This window comes from Dermochelys coriacea, chromosome 2 (genome assembly GCF_009764565.3).
Source record: "Dermochelys coriacea isolate rDerCor1 chromosome 2, rDerCor1.pri.v4, whole genome shotgun sequence".
Taxonomy (NCBI): domain Eukaryota; kingdom Metazoa; phylum Chordata; order Testudines; family Dermochelyidae; genus Dermochelys; species Dermochelys coriacea.
The window spans coordinates 201,860,437-201,878,226 of NC_050069.1; the positions used below are offsets into that span (position 1 = coordinate 201,860,437).

Consider the following 17,790-nt stretch of genomic DNA (forward strand, 5'->3'; position numbering starts at 1 on the left):
TTGTTACAATTCTTTAAAAATCTCTTTCCAATTTCTCTGCAGATCTGAGTGTAGTCAGTGTTTGTTCAAAAATTATGAAAATTTAGTATCCATCATAGCCAGCCCATCATTCTTAATGCTTATATCTTTTCTTAATTTGTGAACAAGATCTGTTCAGACATGTCAAGAACACTTACTTGTCCTCACCGGTGACTAAGAGCTGGGTCCACAAAAGGACTTCGGTGTATAACTACTCCTTTAGGTACCTCAAAACCACTGCTCAGCCACTATCTAACTCTTTAGGCACCCAGGGAACTTTAACAATAGAAAATTAGGTGCCTAAGTTTCTGCCAGTGAGCATGAGTACAGCTACCTCAACCTAGGTGCCTATGCCATGCCTAAGTCCCAGCAGGAACCTCAAACTAGGTGTTCCCCGGTGGGTCCAAATTCGGTAAAAAGGCTTTGAGCATGCCTAAACATACTAACAACTGGCGGAGGAGGAGATGGTCTCCTTATCCACTTTTAGCTTGTGATGAGAGCAGTCACCCAGCCTGTGGGAAACCCAGGTTCAATTCCCCTCTCTACCTGCTTTGGAGAAGAGATTTGAACTTGTGTGCCCTAACCACTGGGTTGTGAGGTATTCTGGGGTGAATTTTTCTCTGTCTCTCCTGTTGAAGCCATTCCACTGTATATAAATAATTAGTCATTGGAACAGGTGGACTAGAACCTGGGTCTTGCCCTAACTGGGCTATAGTCATTCTCATTTTCTTTGGCTTGATTAATATTTAATTATCCCACTGGGTGGCAAGGCAGCTATAAGTTAGGGCATTGCAATGCCTAAATTGCTTTGTGGATCTAGCCCTAAATCTCTAAATCAAGTTTAAAATTTAAGCTGTTTTGAGTTTCAAAGCACAAAAAACCTTAATTAAAATAAAATAAAACAAAACAACATATGCATCCCCTTACACCAAACAGACTTGTATACTGTAAAAAAATGTCTCATCTAATGTTGAACATTTTCTGGGGAAAAAAATCACCTTTGGGCTCAGACTCTGCATAATAAATTTTAGCCTTTAACACTGATTGGCTAGCTGACTTTAAGGTCCTGTAGAATGATGGATCTCAACCTAGGGGGCCGCCAGCAGGTTTCAGGGGAGGCTGCCAAGCATGGCCAGCGTTAGACTCTTTAGGGCTCAGGGCAAAAAGCCAAAGCCCTGCTTCAAAGGACTGAAGCCCAGGTCTCTGAGCCCCACCGCCCAGGGCTGAAGCCGTAGCCTGAGCAACTTATCTTTGCAGTGCCCTTTGTAGTATGGGGCCCCAGCAATTGCCCTGCCCTTAACGCCGGCCCTGGCTTTTATATGCAGAAAAACAGTTGCTGTGGCACAGCTGGGCCAATAAATTTTTATTGCGGGGGGGAAGGGGGTCAGAAAAAAAAGGGTTGAAAACCCCTGCTGTAGAAGAATGGGGGGCTTTCTCTTGTCACCTTTGGCTCAGGTAGTAAAAACCCTCCATTAAGATGCAGGATTTTTATTTCTGAGTCCCATTAGCTCCAACCCAGGCTATAAAGGAAATATGAGTGTTGCTGTGAGCCAGAATGAACTAGGGTAAGAATGAAGGTTCTGGAGACGATTCCAAGGAATAGCCATTTGGGGAGAAAGCGAATGCTAAGACTTACATTTTGCTATTGGTTTTGGTTTACTGAAAAGCAGACTCCAGGATGGGAGTGAATTTAGACACTAGTTTAGGGTCTCGGGTGATCTGCTGAGAATGGAATTGTGGATTCAGACAGCCTAAAAGGAAAAGTGTTTGCCGAGTAGAATGAAAATAGAATTCAGAATTGAATTGTTCTTTCATTTTATCTTTGTGGTGGTGGCAGTGAGTGATGGAATAAATTTGAAAGGATTAGATTAATAGATTACATGAGTTTAGAGTTTGTGCTCAAATGCATAGCACCTAAAGGTTCCAAATACTTTTTTAAATTATCTAAACTGTTTGAGTCTTCAAAATTGAAATCTCATTTCTGAGATATCTGGCTCTTCTTCTTCTGGAATTTAAATGTGAAGTTGAGGGAAAGGACTAGGGATGTGCATATGCATGTGCACAAGGAGAGGACAGGTAAGATCACAAGTAGAAAATCTTTCTCCAGGTCCAGGTCACAAGAGTTGTGGTTGCCCAAGATGTTCGGAGCAGAATGTCAGCGGGATTGAGGGATAAGGGCGTTGCCCCATCACTCCGGCAACCAACAAAAATAGTATTTCTGTACTCTGAGTAGCAAACAATCCATTGTTAGGCCCTTCAGTACTCCCAGCTATTTTCTGCTGTCATCAGTGTTGCATAGTTGATAAAGGGTAGCCGTATTGCAATATATATATACACACACACTCTGTGTGTGTGTGTGTGTGTGTGTGTGTGTATACATACACACTCCTCCTCACCTAACAGTGACTTACACAGTAGGTTTTCATTTTGAAACAACTTTCTGTTATGAAATTTATTTTAAATTATTATATCATACAATATAATATAATCAAAAACAAAAAGCAGAATGTTTTTATTTGACCTGAAATGATTTATTTTTTATTTTATTTCATGGACATTTTCAAAATGCTTTAGTAAACCACACTCCCTTTCCCCACATTATGCATTACAAAGTATAAAATTGCATGCTAAAGGGAATGAGTAGGAAAGGTGTTTCATGCACAAATCACTGCTGGCTTTGGAGTAACATCTGCTCATGTGAAATATCCCATCTAGACTGTGAATCTTACATGGCAGAAAAGTGCTGCACCAAGTATAGTGTATGTTCACAGACACAAATGCACTATTGACTGCTGTACTTGACTTAAAATACTGAAAAAATAGCCTTTTTAGTGGCAACATAGTCTAATGTTGAGTTGGGAGTGAGTGGAATTAGTTGAACTTTTCAGAATTTCAACAAAAAAAATTGTTTCTTTTGGTTATAGGAAAGGGCAAAGGTTCAGGTGGGTGAGTTTTTTTTCCCCAAGACCAGTTCACTCATATTTACCCAGTGCTTAATTTGTAATGAAGAGGTGCTGGGGCTCAAGCAGTTTTTTTTACATTCATAACAGATGCAGCAAGCCAGAAGTTATGAACTGCCAAGCCTAGAGGTGCCGAGATTCAGCCCTGGCACAAATTAAGCACTGTATTTACCGTGGATGTGTTGTCAGTGACTCTGCCAGAGGAACTATGGTGTCTGTATTTTAGATTCTTTGGAATCTCAGCCTCAAACTTAGTTAAAATACTAAGGTTACCGTGTTTCTAAACAGCAATATATTTTTCTCCTTTATGAAGAAAAAGCTGGGCTCACACCCCAGACATGAACACTCCTGAATTTTAGGGAAGTTTAAATCCAGATTAGGATTTGAACTTTTTGTTGGGATTCTGGCAGAACCACAATATCACAAGTCTGCAAATACTAAAGTATTAATAGATGTCTTGCCACTTGAAAAAGCAGTAGTGTAGTGAAGATCAAGAATAGCTTTATCTCAGGATAATTTTTGAGGGAATGTTCAGGGCCTCAAGCAGTGCCCAGTTCATAGCAAGACTCTGTTCTATCTCTGCTGATGACCTCTGAGAGGGGCCCTATGTCTGCCTCAGGCACTAAGCGCAGGGTGTCAAAGGCATGCTGTGAGGAGGACAATATTCCATTTTTAGTTGTGGTCTATAGGATGGTGTGTGAATATACACTTGCACATCTCCCTCTATCCACAGTGAAACTCCTACTGCAGTCAACGAGAGATTTGCAAAAGGAGCCCGAGTAAGTATGTCCTTCATGTAATAACTAAAACCGTGTAGGTATTGTTGTTACTTGCTAAATGCATTGTTGTCACATTCAGCATTGCTCAGTGGGAAAAAGTACTTACTTCTATGACTACCATATTTTATTTCTTTTCCTTCCCTGTTCTCCTTCCTCTTTTTGTCTCTCTCTTCCCTGTCTATCCTCATTTTCCTTCCCTCTGCTAGTAATGAAATTAGATTCAATGAAATTAGACCTGTTTAAATAGCCACTGGTCCTGGTATACAACTGCAAACTGTATCCAAATGTACTGAACAGGGTTGGCTCTTAGCAGGGAACCCACATCCAGAGTGATGTCAATGCTATGACAGCAGAACTCTCCAAAGCTCCAGGTTCTGATTTCCTACAGCAATGGCATTGTAGTCCCCAGCTTCTTACAGGATGACATACCATAAAGGATAAAGTGACTCCTTCTATGATCCTTTATCACTGTCACATGACAAAGGCCTCAGCTACCTACTGTTGCTACCCATCTCTGCACAGTGCCATCTAGTGAGAGGAACACAGTTAAAAACATAAACTTAAGCCCCTCTACAGGCCATTGGTTGGGACTAGGAGCCTCCAGAACTGAGTTTAAAAACCCAGGACAATCTGGGCTAAACAGAGGACAAGTATATTAAGCAGCACAGCTGCTCCATGCTATTGCAGTAGTGTCAAACACTCACCCCACTTGATGTAATTATGTATGCTTTAAGACAGTCAAGTTCTCCAAAATTTGATCTTTTATTTTTTTAAAAATTAAGTTTCTCATTTTATGGGTGCAAACATTGCATTTGGTTTACACTTGGAAGGTAAACAAGGGCAGCGCTGTACTCCTGCGTCTACAACCATACAGCCTAGAGCAATGGCCATGCTCTCACATGCACCCTTCATCTCACTAGGGTGTTTACTCAAAAGCCTTATGATGATATTTCAGAATGTCAGCATTGAAATAGTTAATGCTGATCGTTTAGCAGATGGGATGCGGAATGGGTGGTAGTAAAGTCCATGAGGGGGAGTCCTAATAAGGTGGTAGTCACTAGTAGGAGGTTCCCAATTTCTGATCATCTATAAATTGAAATCCCAACAAACAGATGAGGAATATCTGGCATCTAATAGGCACCTTGGCTAGGACTTTACTTTTTTGCAATAGTTTGGGTGGTTTGTGGTTGTCACCACTTTGAAATAATTCTTTGCAAACATCCTGGGGCCCTCTTGCCTACCCATATACTTACCAAGTTTTCTTTCTCTGTTTGGCTGGATTTATCTTGAGTAGCACTACAGTGAGGCCTGTTAGAGTTATTTTTTACATAGTCCATGTAATAATTCCATAATAACATTCCAGAGGTTCATCTAGTCCAGTATCCTATCTCCAGCAGTAGCCTCTTTACTAATTTCTGCTATTATCAAGCAGATGATAAATAACTTTCTAATGGACTGTGGTGAATGCAGACTTCTTGTCGTATTTTGATGTTGTCTCTGTGTGCTTGACTGCCTTACTCGTACAGTCCTGATTCTGTGCACTCTTACACAAACGTAAATTAACAGTAACTCCAACAGAGTCAGTGCAGTTACCCTAGTGTGAAACCAGTGTGAGAGTATGATGAGCCTTAAGTTAATTCCTTTGGTGTACTAGTGATTAATGCATCCTTTTCAATAATACTGTGTCAAGTGTTTCATAGAGGAACTGAAAAGATGTTAAAAAATATTGCCTTTGATCATTTGCCTCCTGCTGAATTTATACTGAGAAGGCGAAATGCTGATGTCCCTGCTACAACTAGTTAATTAAATCTTATGCTGTTAGCCCTCAATTAGAAGCATTGAGTCACAACTCTGATTAGCAGATTTGCTGGCCAAATGTGGACAGATTTAGTGGGTCATTCTGACTGCTGTATATATGAACTCTAATGAGGAAAAATATACTACTTGTCTATGAAGCAAGTGTGTGTGTGTGTGTGTGTGTGTGTGTGAGAAAGAGAGAGAGATTTTTGATCTGTCTGTCTCTCTGTGTTCAGTGATGGGGGTAAAACTCTCTTTCCATTTTGGCCTCCTACCAGCCTCTCAGATTAGAAGAACACTGGCAGATTTCAACAGTTTCCTAGGATTCAAACAGTCTTTAATTAACAGTGAATTGATGTTTTGGAATGTAACCAGAATATGGGAGACACTGGAAGACGAGACTGGGCTTGAATATTTCCAGCTCTCAATTATCTGGACTATGTTGTGATCTGTGGCAAGGGGCAAACAAATCTGTAAAATCGTGGTTCATTACAAACAGGTGGCTGCTTATTGGTATGCACGGGGATTTATTCATTTACATAATGTTCCCACAGAACTGTTCATTGGTAGCTTTAGCAAGGAGGAGCCTTTCTGCCTTACAGAGTTCTGAACCAAGCCCATCTACCGCAACAGCAAAAAGTGTCTGTCAGTAGCTTTAGAACTGCAGTCGCATTCAGAACTTTGACAAACACCCGTAATGTGGTATTTGGTTTATAAGTGTGCATTCACAATAGACTTTTACTGATCAACGCTTGAGGCAGCAAGGTATGATTTGCTACTTAGGTTTAAGTTTGTGCTGAAGTTGTTGGGCTAGAGAAATAAATGAGCTTTAAGAAAATAAAATTTAAAACAAACAAGTGAATGGAAGAGTCTTGCACAGTCACCAGCTGAAATCATTTTTACTTCATGGAAGAGTAAAAAAAAAACACAAAAAACGCTTTTGGAGCTAAATTGACATGGAGTGTTTGAGTAAAGGATTGTGGTTTCAGCTTTGATTTTATAATAGAATCAGGTTAGCTGAACATCTAAAGGAAAGTTTGACTCGAACTATACTAATGTTTCAAGATAATCCAGGGGAGAGAAATGGAGGTTTGTTAGCTAATTTTAGAGAACTGAAAGACTGATATCTTAGTCAATTATCAGCAAAGAATCATAAACATTAGTTAAGCCTGTTGCACAATTAACAAGATAGTAATTTGATGGTAAATACAAATGTGTTTGTTTAACCTGACACTGGCATAAAACTCTTTCTATGTTTTTTTTCATACCAAGAATCACTTGCTTACTATCTTCTTTCATATTTTTCCTTGAAGGTGGTACATGCCAGAGCCCTGCTCTTCCAGCCCTGGTGCGTACTCCAGGCCCACCATTACAACCATCGCTGGATATTAAACCATTTCTTCCATTTCCCCTGGATACAGCAGCAGCAGTCAATCTCTTCCCCAACTTCAATGCAGTAAGTACCGCACTGGTGGATTAATGTCTATTCCGCTGATTTACAATTCTCTGGAGATACAAGTGGGCTCCAAATGGAACTTTATCTTCACTTAGGATATGAGGACATTTTACCAGACTAGGTTTTGGTACATGTGTTACAGGGTGGATCCAAGATGAATAGCTCTCATGATGATGGAATTCAATTGTCAGTCACCAACATGCTTCACTAAAAATCCTAAATAGCAATATATGTGGGTGAATATTGACAGCAAAACTTCAGGGACAAACTGAAGCAACAATGAAAATAGAACTAATATACAGTATACTTGGAGATTTGAATATCAGAAAACGAAACAATGTATTTTTCTCTTTCATCAGAGGATATTTTTTCTTCGCCCTTACAACTACCATAGATTTTAGCCTCATCTTTAATAATTACATATGATCCATTACGCTTTGAGAAAAATGTTACTATTTGAATGTTTCCATCCATTTTTTCTAGCAAAAGTCTATTTCGTAATTCTTCAATTTTTCCTATATCTGCTGACATAATTAATTCTGTAAACAAAATTGTAACTTGGTTTTAAGTTGATATCACATTTGCTGCATTTTACTACTTTTTGCCTGACTAAAAGCAAGCAAGCACCAACTGCAGAACTAAAAGCAAGCACCAATCATAGCCCCTTTTGCAAGATGCACAAAGCCCCATGCCTTATATACAAATACTAGACAGTGAAAAGATACTAGATTAAGAAAAGATATAAGCTGAAACTTCCAAATCAAAAGAGAATAATTCTAATTCATATATGTATAATTATTTATATATAATACAATTATATATATTATATATAAATAATTGAAATAATTAGGAGTAGTAAAAGAACATGTCAGTTCTCTAAGTAATAAGTAATTTATAACAAATATCAGTAATTAAATATTAATCTACTTGTTTATGATGTTTATGGGTATTCTATTTACTATAAAGTTATTAAAATGTACTAATTGCTAAAAATATTTGCTAGTCTTAAATACAAGCAATTAACAAGAACACATATTAATGAAGACCCCAGAAGCAGTAAGTTGCAAGCTGATTATTTTGAAATCCTCAGAAGCATAGCATCAATTCTAAACTATTCCCTAAAAAAAGAATCCCTCTTTGAAAGACACCCTGTTGAGATAAAAATCATATCCAGAAATGTAGTAAGATTAAACCCCACTGTTTTTTCTTACCTGTGTTACTGATAACATGTTTTGAAACTCGGGGCTGCAAAGTGCCATTTCAATTGTGGGGGGGAGGTAGGGACATAGATTTGCTCCCCTTCTGACAATCCTCTTCCACACCAGCAGCCTGACCCCTCTGGCCCATGAGCCCCGCTGCCCACCCCCTCCAAATCTGAGTGAATGGCGTTGTGACCTAGCACAACCCTGAGTGGCATTGTGACCCATGCACCAGGCTGCAATGCCACCTCCTCAAATTATGACAGAGGGATAGCTGAGCCATATCTGAGGGAATGGCATTTCGACTTGGGTCATGGGGTTGCAGCACCACTCACATTTGGCTTCACCAAAAAGTGGTCAGGCCATAGCCTGAGTTTTTTCTCCCTGGCTCCGTGGCCTATTATGAAATTAAAAACGAAATTAAAAATCTTATTTCTCTTTATGATTTTTGCTGCTTTTTACTTTCTGCATCTAATCCAGTGTATAAAACTGGCCAATTACACTATTATTGTCTGTTGTTGTCAGTTTCACTTGCCAGTTTTCATTCACTAGCAGAATTGCAGTGTTGACTGAATCCTAAAACTTCTTCAAGTATAACTTAAATTATGAAGCCACATCTTTTCTGTTTGTTTCTTTTTAAACAAAATCCCCATTTAGGGCTATTATGTCATGTACCATTAAGTGGCACTTGCAAAAGCATACAAGTGCTGCAGTGACTGATAAGCAGGCACTAAAAGGCCATTCCAGGAAGTGCCCTTTCTCAGAATCGATGCTTTGGGAAATGGCCTCAAAGGTAGGGGTGTGTGTGTGTGTGTGTGTGTGTGTGTGTGTGTGTCGCTGTGTGCTGGGAACTGCCTTTCTCCCCACGTTTGCAAAAGTGACAGGTATTTCTTGGGTGTCCCAACTCAAATTAAGTATTTATGAATTAAACATATATGTTCCTACTACGGTACATTTTGAAAGAAAAAAGATGCAATACAATTATTCAGGAAATGAGAAAGTAAAAATGGTTTCCTACCAGTGCCCCTTTTGTTGCTCATCACCAAACATTTTTCTACTAGCAATCCTTTCTTTGCTTACCCCACCACCATACTTTAGACTCTCTCTCTGACTCTCTCCCCATCTTTCTGGCAAGCTGGGACTAATGTATCAAGACCCCTAGTCCCTTGCCTGAAGTTCAGTCTCATGCAGTGTTATTGTTGCTGTCTCTAAAGTCTGGTCTACAGTAGAACATTATGTTGGCATAACTATATTGCTCAGGGGTGTGAAAAATCCGCACCGCTGAGCAGCACGGTTAAGTTGACTTAGTCCCCCATGTAAACAGTGTTAGGTCAATGGAAGAATTCTTCTATAGATTTACCTGCTGCCGCTCAGGGAGGTGGATTACCTATGCTGATGGGAGAACCCCTCCCATTGGCAGAGATAGCATCTACCCTGAAGCCCTACAGCGGCACACCTGCAGCAGTGCAGTTGCACCGCATTTACCATCTGCTGAATTCACCTTTGCTGAACGTGACATTCCTGAGCAGGAGGATCCAGTCACCTCAGCTGTTGCCATCAGCACCCTCTCATACTTCATAGCTGCAATATGACCCCTGCATTCTGATCTGCGGTATCACACTTTGAGTTCCACTTTTCCATCTGAAACATACAATATTGAGCATTGCTACCTTTAGTTTGCAAGCCTGAATTGGGTAAAGACATTCTGTAAACATGTCGGTTGGCTGAGAAATCCTACATCTTTCTAGAAATTCTTTCTAGTCTGAAAAAAAATCTGTGAGGACGTGTGAGCTGCAGTGGCACATAATCAGCGTAAGGAGAAGGTAGCCTCCAAGCCAGTTTTGGCTTTCAACAGGACATTCCGACAAGGACATACATTTAGCATGAGAGAAAGAGAACAAATGTAAGGTTTGAGCAAGATGTCTTTCCTAAATAGATTTGTTCATGTATGATGATTTTGTAAATGTGCTTTATACCCAGTGATCTCAAATTCCTTTACAAACCTGTATTAACTGAGTTTCACAATATCCTGTGAAATAAATAAGACATTGTGTTACGAGATTAAAGTAAAGTCAAGCAGCAAGTCAGTAGTAGAATTGGGACTAATAATCAGAACTCTGGCTTTCTAACCCTGTGCTTTAAATGCTATATTATACTCCATTTCACTACTAGTGGAGGTACTCATTCCCGTAGCAGATATATTAGCATTGGCCTAATCACTGAGACCGAGAAGTCACAAATCATATCTGAGGCAACAGACCCTCAAAAGACCCCTCTGTCTCTCCCAAAGTCCTAGCAAACAGATGGGTTTTGCAGTACATGCATAAGGTCAGCTCATTTGGGCTATTTCAGAGCTAATTGGAGGTAAGTTCCAGAGTCCTGGGCCCCATGCTGCCAATTTTCCAGAAGCTCTCTTTCTTTTAAACCAAGAGGTGGGGGTAGGAAGAATCTAGCTTAAATGCTTCTGCTTGACTGCAGCTGCAGCAGTGTCACAGGGGAGAGAAGACATCTCTCAGGTTGGCAGGTCCCAAGCCATTTAGGGCTTTATCAACTCTCCCTAGAAACATGCAGCCAGTGCAAAATCATAGTGCAATTAAGTAATGGATGTGCTTCTAGAGAAACACTCTGCTTAAAAGCAAGCTACATTAGTTTTTTAAATAGATCTAAGGGGTGAAGCTAGATAACTTTCTGAATCTAGTTGAGCTAGATATAAAAGCAATGTAGACTTATGTGTACACAAGCAATCCAATTTACTTAGATTGTAAATCTCTGGGGTGGGGTGGGGTGGGGGTGGGTGGGGGGGGAGAGAGAGAGAGAGAAAGAGTGTGTGTGTGTGTGTGTGTGTGTGTGTGTACATACACATTGCATAGCACAATGATGTCCTGATACTGATTGGGGCTCTAGGAGCTACTGCAATAGAACTAAATAATAATAATAACTATTATCTTTTATGTTATGATTTTATCCACATTTCAGTAAAATTCCCAATACAATATTATTTTGTTTAAAATCTCTCAATTTGGGTCTCAGAAGGGTTAGCTGAAGCAATTACTAATGGATGCCACCGAGAAAGAAACTGACCTCTGGCCTGTGTGAAGGTAGGGCAAGCAGTATCGAGCATCTGGGGTAGAAGATGTTGGGGATGGAGGACACTATGATTTTCCTTTCCAAACACTTCATGGGGAGACTGGTGAAAGGGGTGAAAGGGGACAGAGAAAGCCAAATAGCTTCACTGTGTTTTTCAGAAAAAAAACAAGGAGTCCGGTGGTACCTTAAAGACTAACAGATTTATTTGGACATAAGCTTTCGTGGGTAAAAAACCCACTTCTTCAGATGCATGGAGTGAAAATTACAGATATAGGCATAAATATAGTGACACATGAAGAGAAGGGAGTTACCATACAAGTGGAGAACCACTGTTTACAAGGCCAATTCAGTCAGGGTTGATGTGGTCCGCTCCCAATAATTGATGAGGACGTGTCAATACCAAGAGAGGAAAAAATGCTTTTGTAGTGAGCCAGCCACTCCCAGTCCCTATTCCAGCCCAAATTAATGGTGTTAAATTTGCAAATGAATTGTAGCTCTGCAGTTTCTCTTTGAAGTCTGTTTTTGAAGTTTTTTTGTTGAAGGATGGCTACTTTTAAATCTGTTATAGAATGTCCAGGAAGATTGAAGTGTTCCCCTACTGGCTTTTGTATGTTACCATTCCTGATGTCTGATTTGTGTCCATTTATTCTTTTACATAGAGACTGTCCGGTTTGGCCAAAGTACATGGCAGAGCGGCATTGCTGGCACATGATAGCATATATTACATAAGTACATGTGCAGGTGAATGAGCCCCTGATGGTGTGACTCACGTGGTTGGGTCCTCTGATGGTGTCGCTAGAGTAGATATGGGGACAGAGTAGGCAACAGGGTTTGTTACAGGGATTGGTTCCTGGATTAGTGTTTCTGTGGTGTGGTGTGTAGTTGCTCCTGTGTATTTGCTTCAGGTTGGGGGGCTGTCTGTAAGCGAGGACTGGCCTGCCTCCCAAGGTCTGTGAGAGTGAGAGATTGTTTTCCAGGATAGGTTGTAGATCGTTGATGATGTGCTGGAGAGGTTTTAGCTGGGTGCTGTACAAGATGGCCAGTGGTGTTCTGCTATTTTCCTTGTTGGGTCTGTCCTGTTGTAGGTGACTTCTGGGTACCTGTCCTGCTCTGTCAGTTTGTTTCCTCACTTCCCCAGTTAGGTATTGTAATTTTAAGAATGCTTGATAAAGATCTTATAGGTGTTTGTCTCTGTCTGAGAGATTGGAGCAAATGTATCTGGTTGTATCTTAGGGCTTGAATGTAGACGACAATGGATTGTGTGATGTGTCTTGGATGGAAGTTGGAGGCGTGTAGGTAATTATAGCAGTCAGTAGGTTTCCGGTATAGGGTGGTGTTTATGTGACCATCGCTTATTAGCACAGTAGTGTCCAGGAAATGGACCGCTTGTGTGGATTGGTCCAGGCTGAGGTTGATGGTGGGAATGGAAATTGTTGAAATCATGGTGGAATTCCTCAAGGGCTTCTTTTCCATGGGTCCAGATGATGAAGATGTCATCAATGTAGTGCAAGTAGAGTAGGGGAATTAGGGGACGAGAGCTAAGGAAGCATTGTTCTAAGTCAGCCATAAAAATGTTGGCATACTGTGGGGCCATGCGGATACCCATAGCAGTGCCACTGACTTGAATGTGTAAGTTGTCCCCAAATCTGAAATGGTTGTGGGTGAGAACAAAGTCACAAAGCTCAGCCACCAGGTGTGCCGTGGCCCCATCGAGGTGCAGTTTCTGACAGCTTGTAATCCATCCTCATGTGGAATATTGGTGTAAAGAGCGTCTACATCCATGGTGGCCAGGATGGTGTTTTCAGGGAGATCACTGATGCATTGTAGTTTCCTCAGGAAGTCGGTGGTGTCTTGAAGATATCTAGGAGTGCTGGTAGCGTAGGGTCTGAGGAGAGAGTCTATATAGCCAGATAACCCAGCTGTAAGAGTGCCACTGCCTGAGATGATGGGGCGTCCAAGATTTCCAGGTTTATGGGTCTTGGATAGCAGATAGAATACCCATGGTCGGGGGTCTAAAGGTGTGTCTGTGTAAATTTGTTCCTGTGCTATAGCAGGGAGTTTCTTGAACAGATGGTGTAGTTTCTTTTGGTAACCCTCAGTGGGATCAGAGGATAGTGGCCTGTATAATGTGGTGTTGGAGAGTTGCCTGGCAGCCTCCTGTTCATGTGTTTTTCAGGTTATCTTTGAATGTTCATTCTATGTCATGAATTTGACATTTTCTATTTTTAAAACAAAGCATGAAAGCAGCATGCTAATTAGTCTGGTAAGCTAAACGTTTGTAGGTGCTGATACTTAACTGTAGAGCAAATGCGAACCCCAGAGTCGTACGTAAAAAGGAATTTTAACAACTTGGCCATTTAAATTGAAGACAGCATACTGCTGTGCAAGCCCTGAAGAATCTCTTTCTCTCTCTTAAACTCATCAGTTCAATGTGAGTTTATTTGGTAAAGAAACTGAACAGAGTTTTTACTGCATCTGGACATATGAGATTCTGGATAGAAACAGGATGGAATACTTTGCTAATTTTTAAAAAAAAGGTATCATAACTTTGATTACAGTGAAGAAGAATATATGTGCTGTAGGAAAATAATTATGAGGAATATAAATATAAATAAACATCTCAAATGTGTTGATCACACATTTGGTATTCTCAGCAGGCCACACCTTTTCTGCTACAAAATAAGAAACTTTTAAAAAATATCTGAGCACTGGAGTCTTAGAAATATGAACTTACGGCACTGTTAATTACTGCATTAAAAACTAAACAGTGGATTTCTCCAAGCTATGTTTTTTCCTGTTCACTCGCTACTCTGCAAAAGATTCTATAAATATTACCTCACATTTTGTCGACTTAGTCTGCTAAAGAATATGCCTAGCTTATGTAATGTGAAAGCTAGAAAAAGCAAATTTTCATAACTTCCCTGACCCCAAACAACTATTCGTAGGCCAGAAGCTTGACATGTTGGTTGTGAAATTGCACATTCTAGCCTCATTCCACATGCTGAATTCCAAATGTGGTCAATGAAAAGTCTGCACCAAGATTGTGGATAAGACATGTCCAGGGGTGTGCGCAAGGGGAGACAAGCAGAGGCATGCCAGGCTCCCCACCCAGTTAGTGCAGGCTCAGAACTGCTCCAAGGCTGGGGCGGGGAGAGCAAGCTCCTCTGGCCCTGGGCCAGGGCGGGAGATGACAGCTCCTCCAGCCTTGGGCCTGTGGCCTTGGGCCAGCTCTACTGGCTCTGGGGCCACAGGGGGAAAGGCAGAGAGCCAGCTCCACCAGCCCCTGGGCTGCAACAGGGAGAACCAGGTTCTCTGGCTGTGGGGTGGAGGGGGAGAGCCAGCTTCTCCGGCTGTGGGGGAGGGAGAGCCAGCTCTTCTGGCTGCAGTGGGGGTGGAGGGAGAGCCAGTTCCTTCATCTGCGTGGGCAGGCAGGAGAGGGAGACGGAGAGCCAGCTCCTCTGGCTGTGGGAGGCACAGAAAGTGCCCTTCCAAAAGCAGCCAAATTTTTATTCCTCTGTACACCCTGGACATGTCCTTTGCCAAGCAATAAACCTATGGTTACTCTTTTGAGTCCCAGGTTTTAAAGAAGTGCAGCTATGTGCCAGAAATACAGCACACATGGATTTTTAAATGATGAAATGTTCTATAGAGGGCTCTTGTTCAATGTATAGTTCGCCTTCAGTGCCTTGACTTTTCTTCCAGCCATTTACACAATGCGGCAGTATTTAAGGGCCCCACATCTCCCTTTTGCCTATGGAAGAGGGTAGGCATTAAGCGAATGGAGTTTGGAGACAAGACTTCAGTGTCTCCTGGAAAATGGATGAACATGCTTGCCAGGGCTATTAGTTTCCATCTGTAAGTCAGATTTTGCAGCACACCCTCCCTGACTAGCTGGTGCACAGGTAACTGAGGCCTCCCCACCCCATTTCTACAGGTGTTAGCAAGGAACAATTGTGACTGGCCTTTTTGCTGGCAATTGCCTTTCTCCTCCTGCAGCCTTATACACCTGCATGGGGCAAGCCACTGTTTATTAACAATTCAACTACTTAGCACAGAAAGTAGCCCTATTGTTGCTTGGGAGATGTAAATGACCTGAGCAAGCAACTGGTAGGAATAGACAGTACACAAAGACTTGTTGCTGACCCAGGAATTTCCTGGGGGTTTAGGGCCAGGACATGTGGAGAATAGAAGCTCACAAAAGGCTCTCCTGAAGATAATTTTTGAAAATTTTCTCTTTAGGCTCAGGGTCTCAGGTAGCTTTTCAGGAAAGAGACAGTTTGCTGTTTATCATGGATGAAATGTAGCTTTGGGGGCTAGGGCAATCAGAAATACTTGTGAGTTTTACAAACCGACTCTGCTGGCAGTAAGAAATTTACAAAATGAAAACTGGTTATTTTGCATTGCTCTGCGAAATGGCCACACTGTCTGGGTTAACTGAATGCGACTATTTTTTTTCTGAAGGATAGCGTGTCCTTTAAAATGCAGCAGTCACAATGCTCTGGTTCAATAAAGGGATAGTCATGGCAAAACACGGCTTCAATTTAGTATGAAACTAAACAACATTTTTATACAAGGACTTGGTAATAAGAACGAACTCTTACGTTGTCACTGATTTTTAACTTGGCTTAAAAGTGAAGGCACTCTATCAGGTGAGGAACTATAATGCACCAAACCCTTTTAAATGTAATGGGGAAACAGAGTAGGAGGGATGTTATTGCTTCTGGTAAAAAAAAAAAAAAAGAGAGAGAGCCTCAAGATTCCACTGCTTGTCTGGTCATTTACAGGTTTTTGTCAGCAGGATTTTTGTCTCTGGCTAATAGCAAAAGTCATTTGGGAGCTATCTTCACTCTGGTGTCTGATTCCTTAGAGCCCACATCTCTAGCACTGTTCAACTGGAATATTTGCCAAAATGTTAGAAAAAGCTGTAATCAGACTTTAATAGAGCAGGGTAAATTTAGGAATAATGGCCTAGTTCACAAACAGAAGAAAAAGGGGGTAGGGGGTAGCCAAAAAAGCAAAGAAAACAAAATCCAGGCAATTCAGACATCTTGTTTTGGTACTCACAAAACATGAATGAATCAACACTAGTATGAAACATTGAATTATTTGCAGAGGCCAGGTTTGTTTGCTGAATCCTTTAACTGTTAATCTATGCTCTACGCCCTTCCTGAAATATGCCCTGACTCAGATCCTCTTCTGTTGCTGAAGGGCACACAGCTCAAGAAGCACAGGGCAAAGGTGGTCTTTGTGCTTACCCAGTCATGGGTTGGTTGTGTGCCAGCTCAGTCCACTGGAGCAATTTAGACCAATTACTGCCAACCCCAAAGAAGCTCCAACCATACTTCTGTCTTTCATCTCTGGCTTACATCAACAATTAGACATGGCAGGTATGCTAGGAGTTGCTATTCTGGCTCTGTACTACTGGTTGATTCTCCTATATTGGGGTGAGCATGATTGACTGTGGTTGCTTTAGGACTGCTTTCCTCTGCTGTCTTTCTTGTATAGCTTTCAGCCTCTTTTAGCAACCAACCAGTTAGGTCTCCAGCATGTTTCAGTCCAGACCTCAACAATGGTGTCCTTGTAATCGCATTCTAAATGTTACCTTCTGTTTCAACAGCTCTGTTGGCTCTGCTCTTGGAGCTGTTTGAATTTCCTGCCAGTTGGTTGGAGCAATGTTCTGCAATTTTCTTTTCAGATTATGCTCCAGTAAGAGAATTTAAAGCTGTTCTGTGCTCATGATGAGCAGCAGGCACATGTTGCCAGATGGATGGCAGTAGTCTTGCAAGGTTAGAAGGGTATATTCCTGGGCAGAACTGGATGAATGTTGCCAAAAACAAATCCATGAAAAGTTTTCATTTGAATTTTTAAATTATAGTTGCAATAGCTGTGTTCATACTCATTCTGTTTGCTTTCTACAGACAGTCAAGTGATCACATTTCTTCCAACAATGGGAAGCAAACTTTAAGATCACATTAAAATACCCTAGGTTGTTCTCTACTTTGAACAACATAGTGTCCATGGTAAATTTGAGTCTAGGGTCTCCATAAATAGCCAGGATATAATTCCCTTGTTCACCTCCTCTATTTTCTGTTGTCTACCAATTGTTTGGAGTGTGCTATGTGTCAGTGGCAGATCTGTCTTTTCAGCTTTTGATGGACCATAAGTATGATTTTTTTCCCCCAGTAGGTAGAATAGTGGTGTTGGCCAAACAGCACCTTCTTCAATGACCAGGTTCATGGCTTTGTTGAATGTCCCCACTGATGTCTCCTTATGGGTGGTCTTTGTGGGCAGGCACTACAGCCTGTATTCCTTTTGGATCTGAGTATATCAATGCAGAGAGAAATGTTTGTTCATGGAATCAGTTGAGCCTGTGGTGCGTGGAATTCCAACTTTTGTGTGATAGCACACAGCCTCTTCAATATATTCCTGGCAGTGTATTCTTTCTTCAGTCACTCATCGTGGCTTACTGGTGCTTGTTCTTGGTTCTGCTACCC

At 41.2% G+C, this 17,790-nt stretch overlaps 1 protein-coding gene across 4 annotated transcripts in view; it reads left to right on the forward strand.

The window, feature by feature from the left end:
• Nucleotides 1-17,790, forward strand: part of ZNF385D (zinc finger protein 385D) — a 600,803-nt gene that overhangs the window by 389,710 nt on the left and 193,303 nt on the right. For all 4 annotated transcript variants that reach the window (XM_043509038.1, XM_038392476.1, XM_038392478.2 and 1 more), the window contains one exon: nucleotides 6,868-7,010. In XM_043509038.1, coding sequence (XP_043364973.1) covers nucleotides 6,868-7,010 — 143 coding nt within the window. The remainder of the gene's footprint in view (nucleotides 1-6,867; nucleotides 7,011-17,790) is intronic.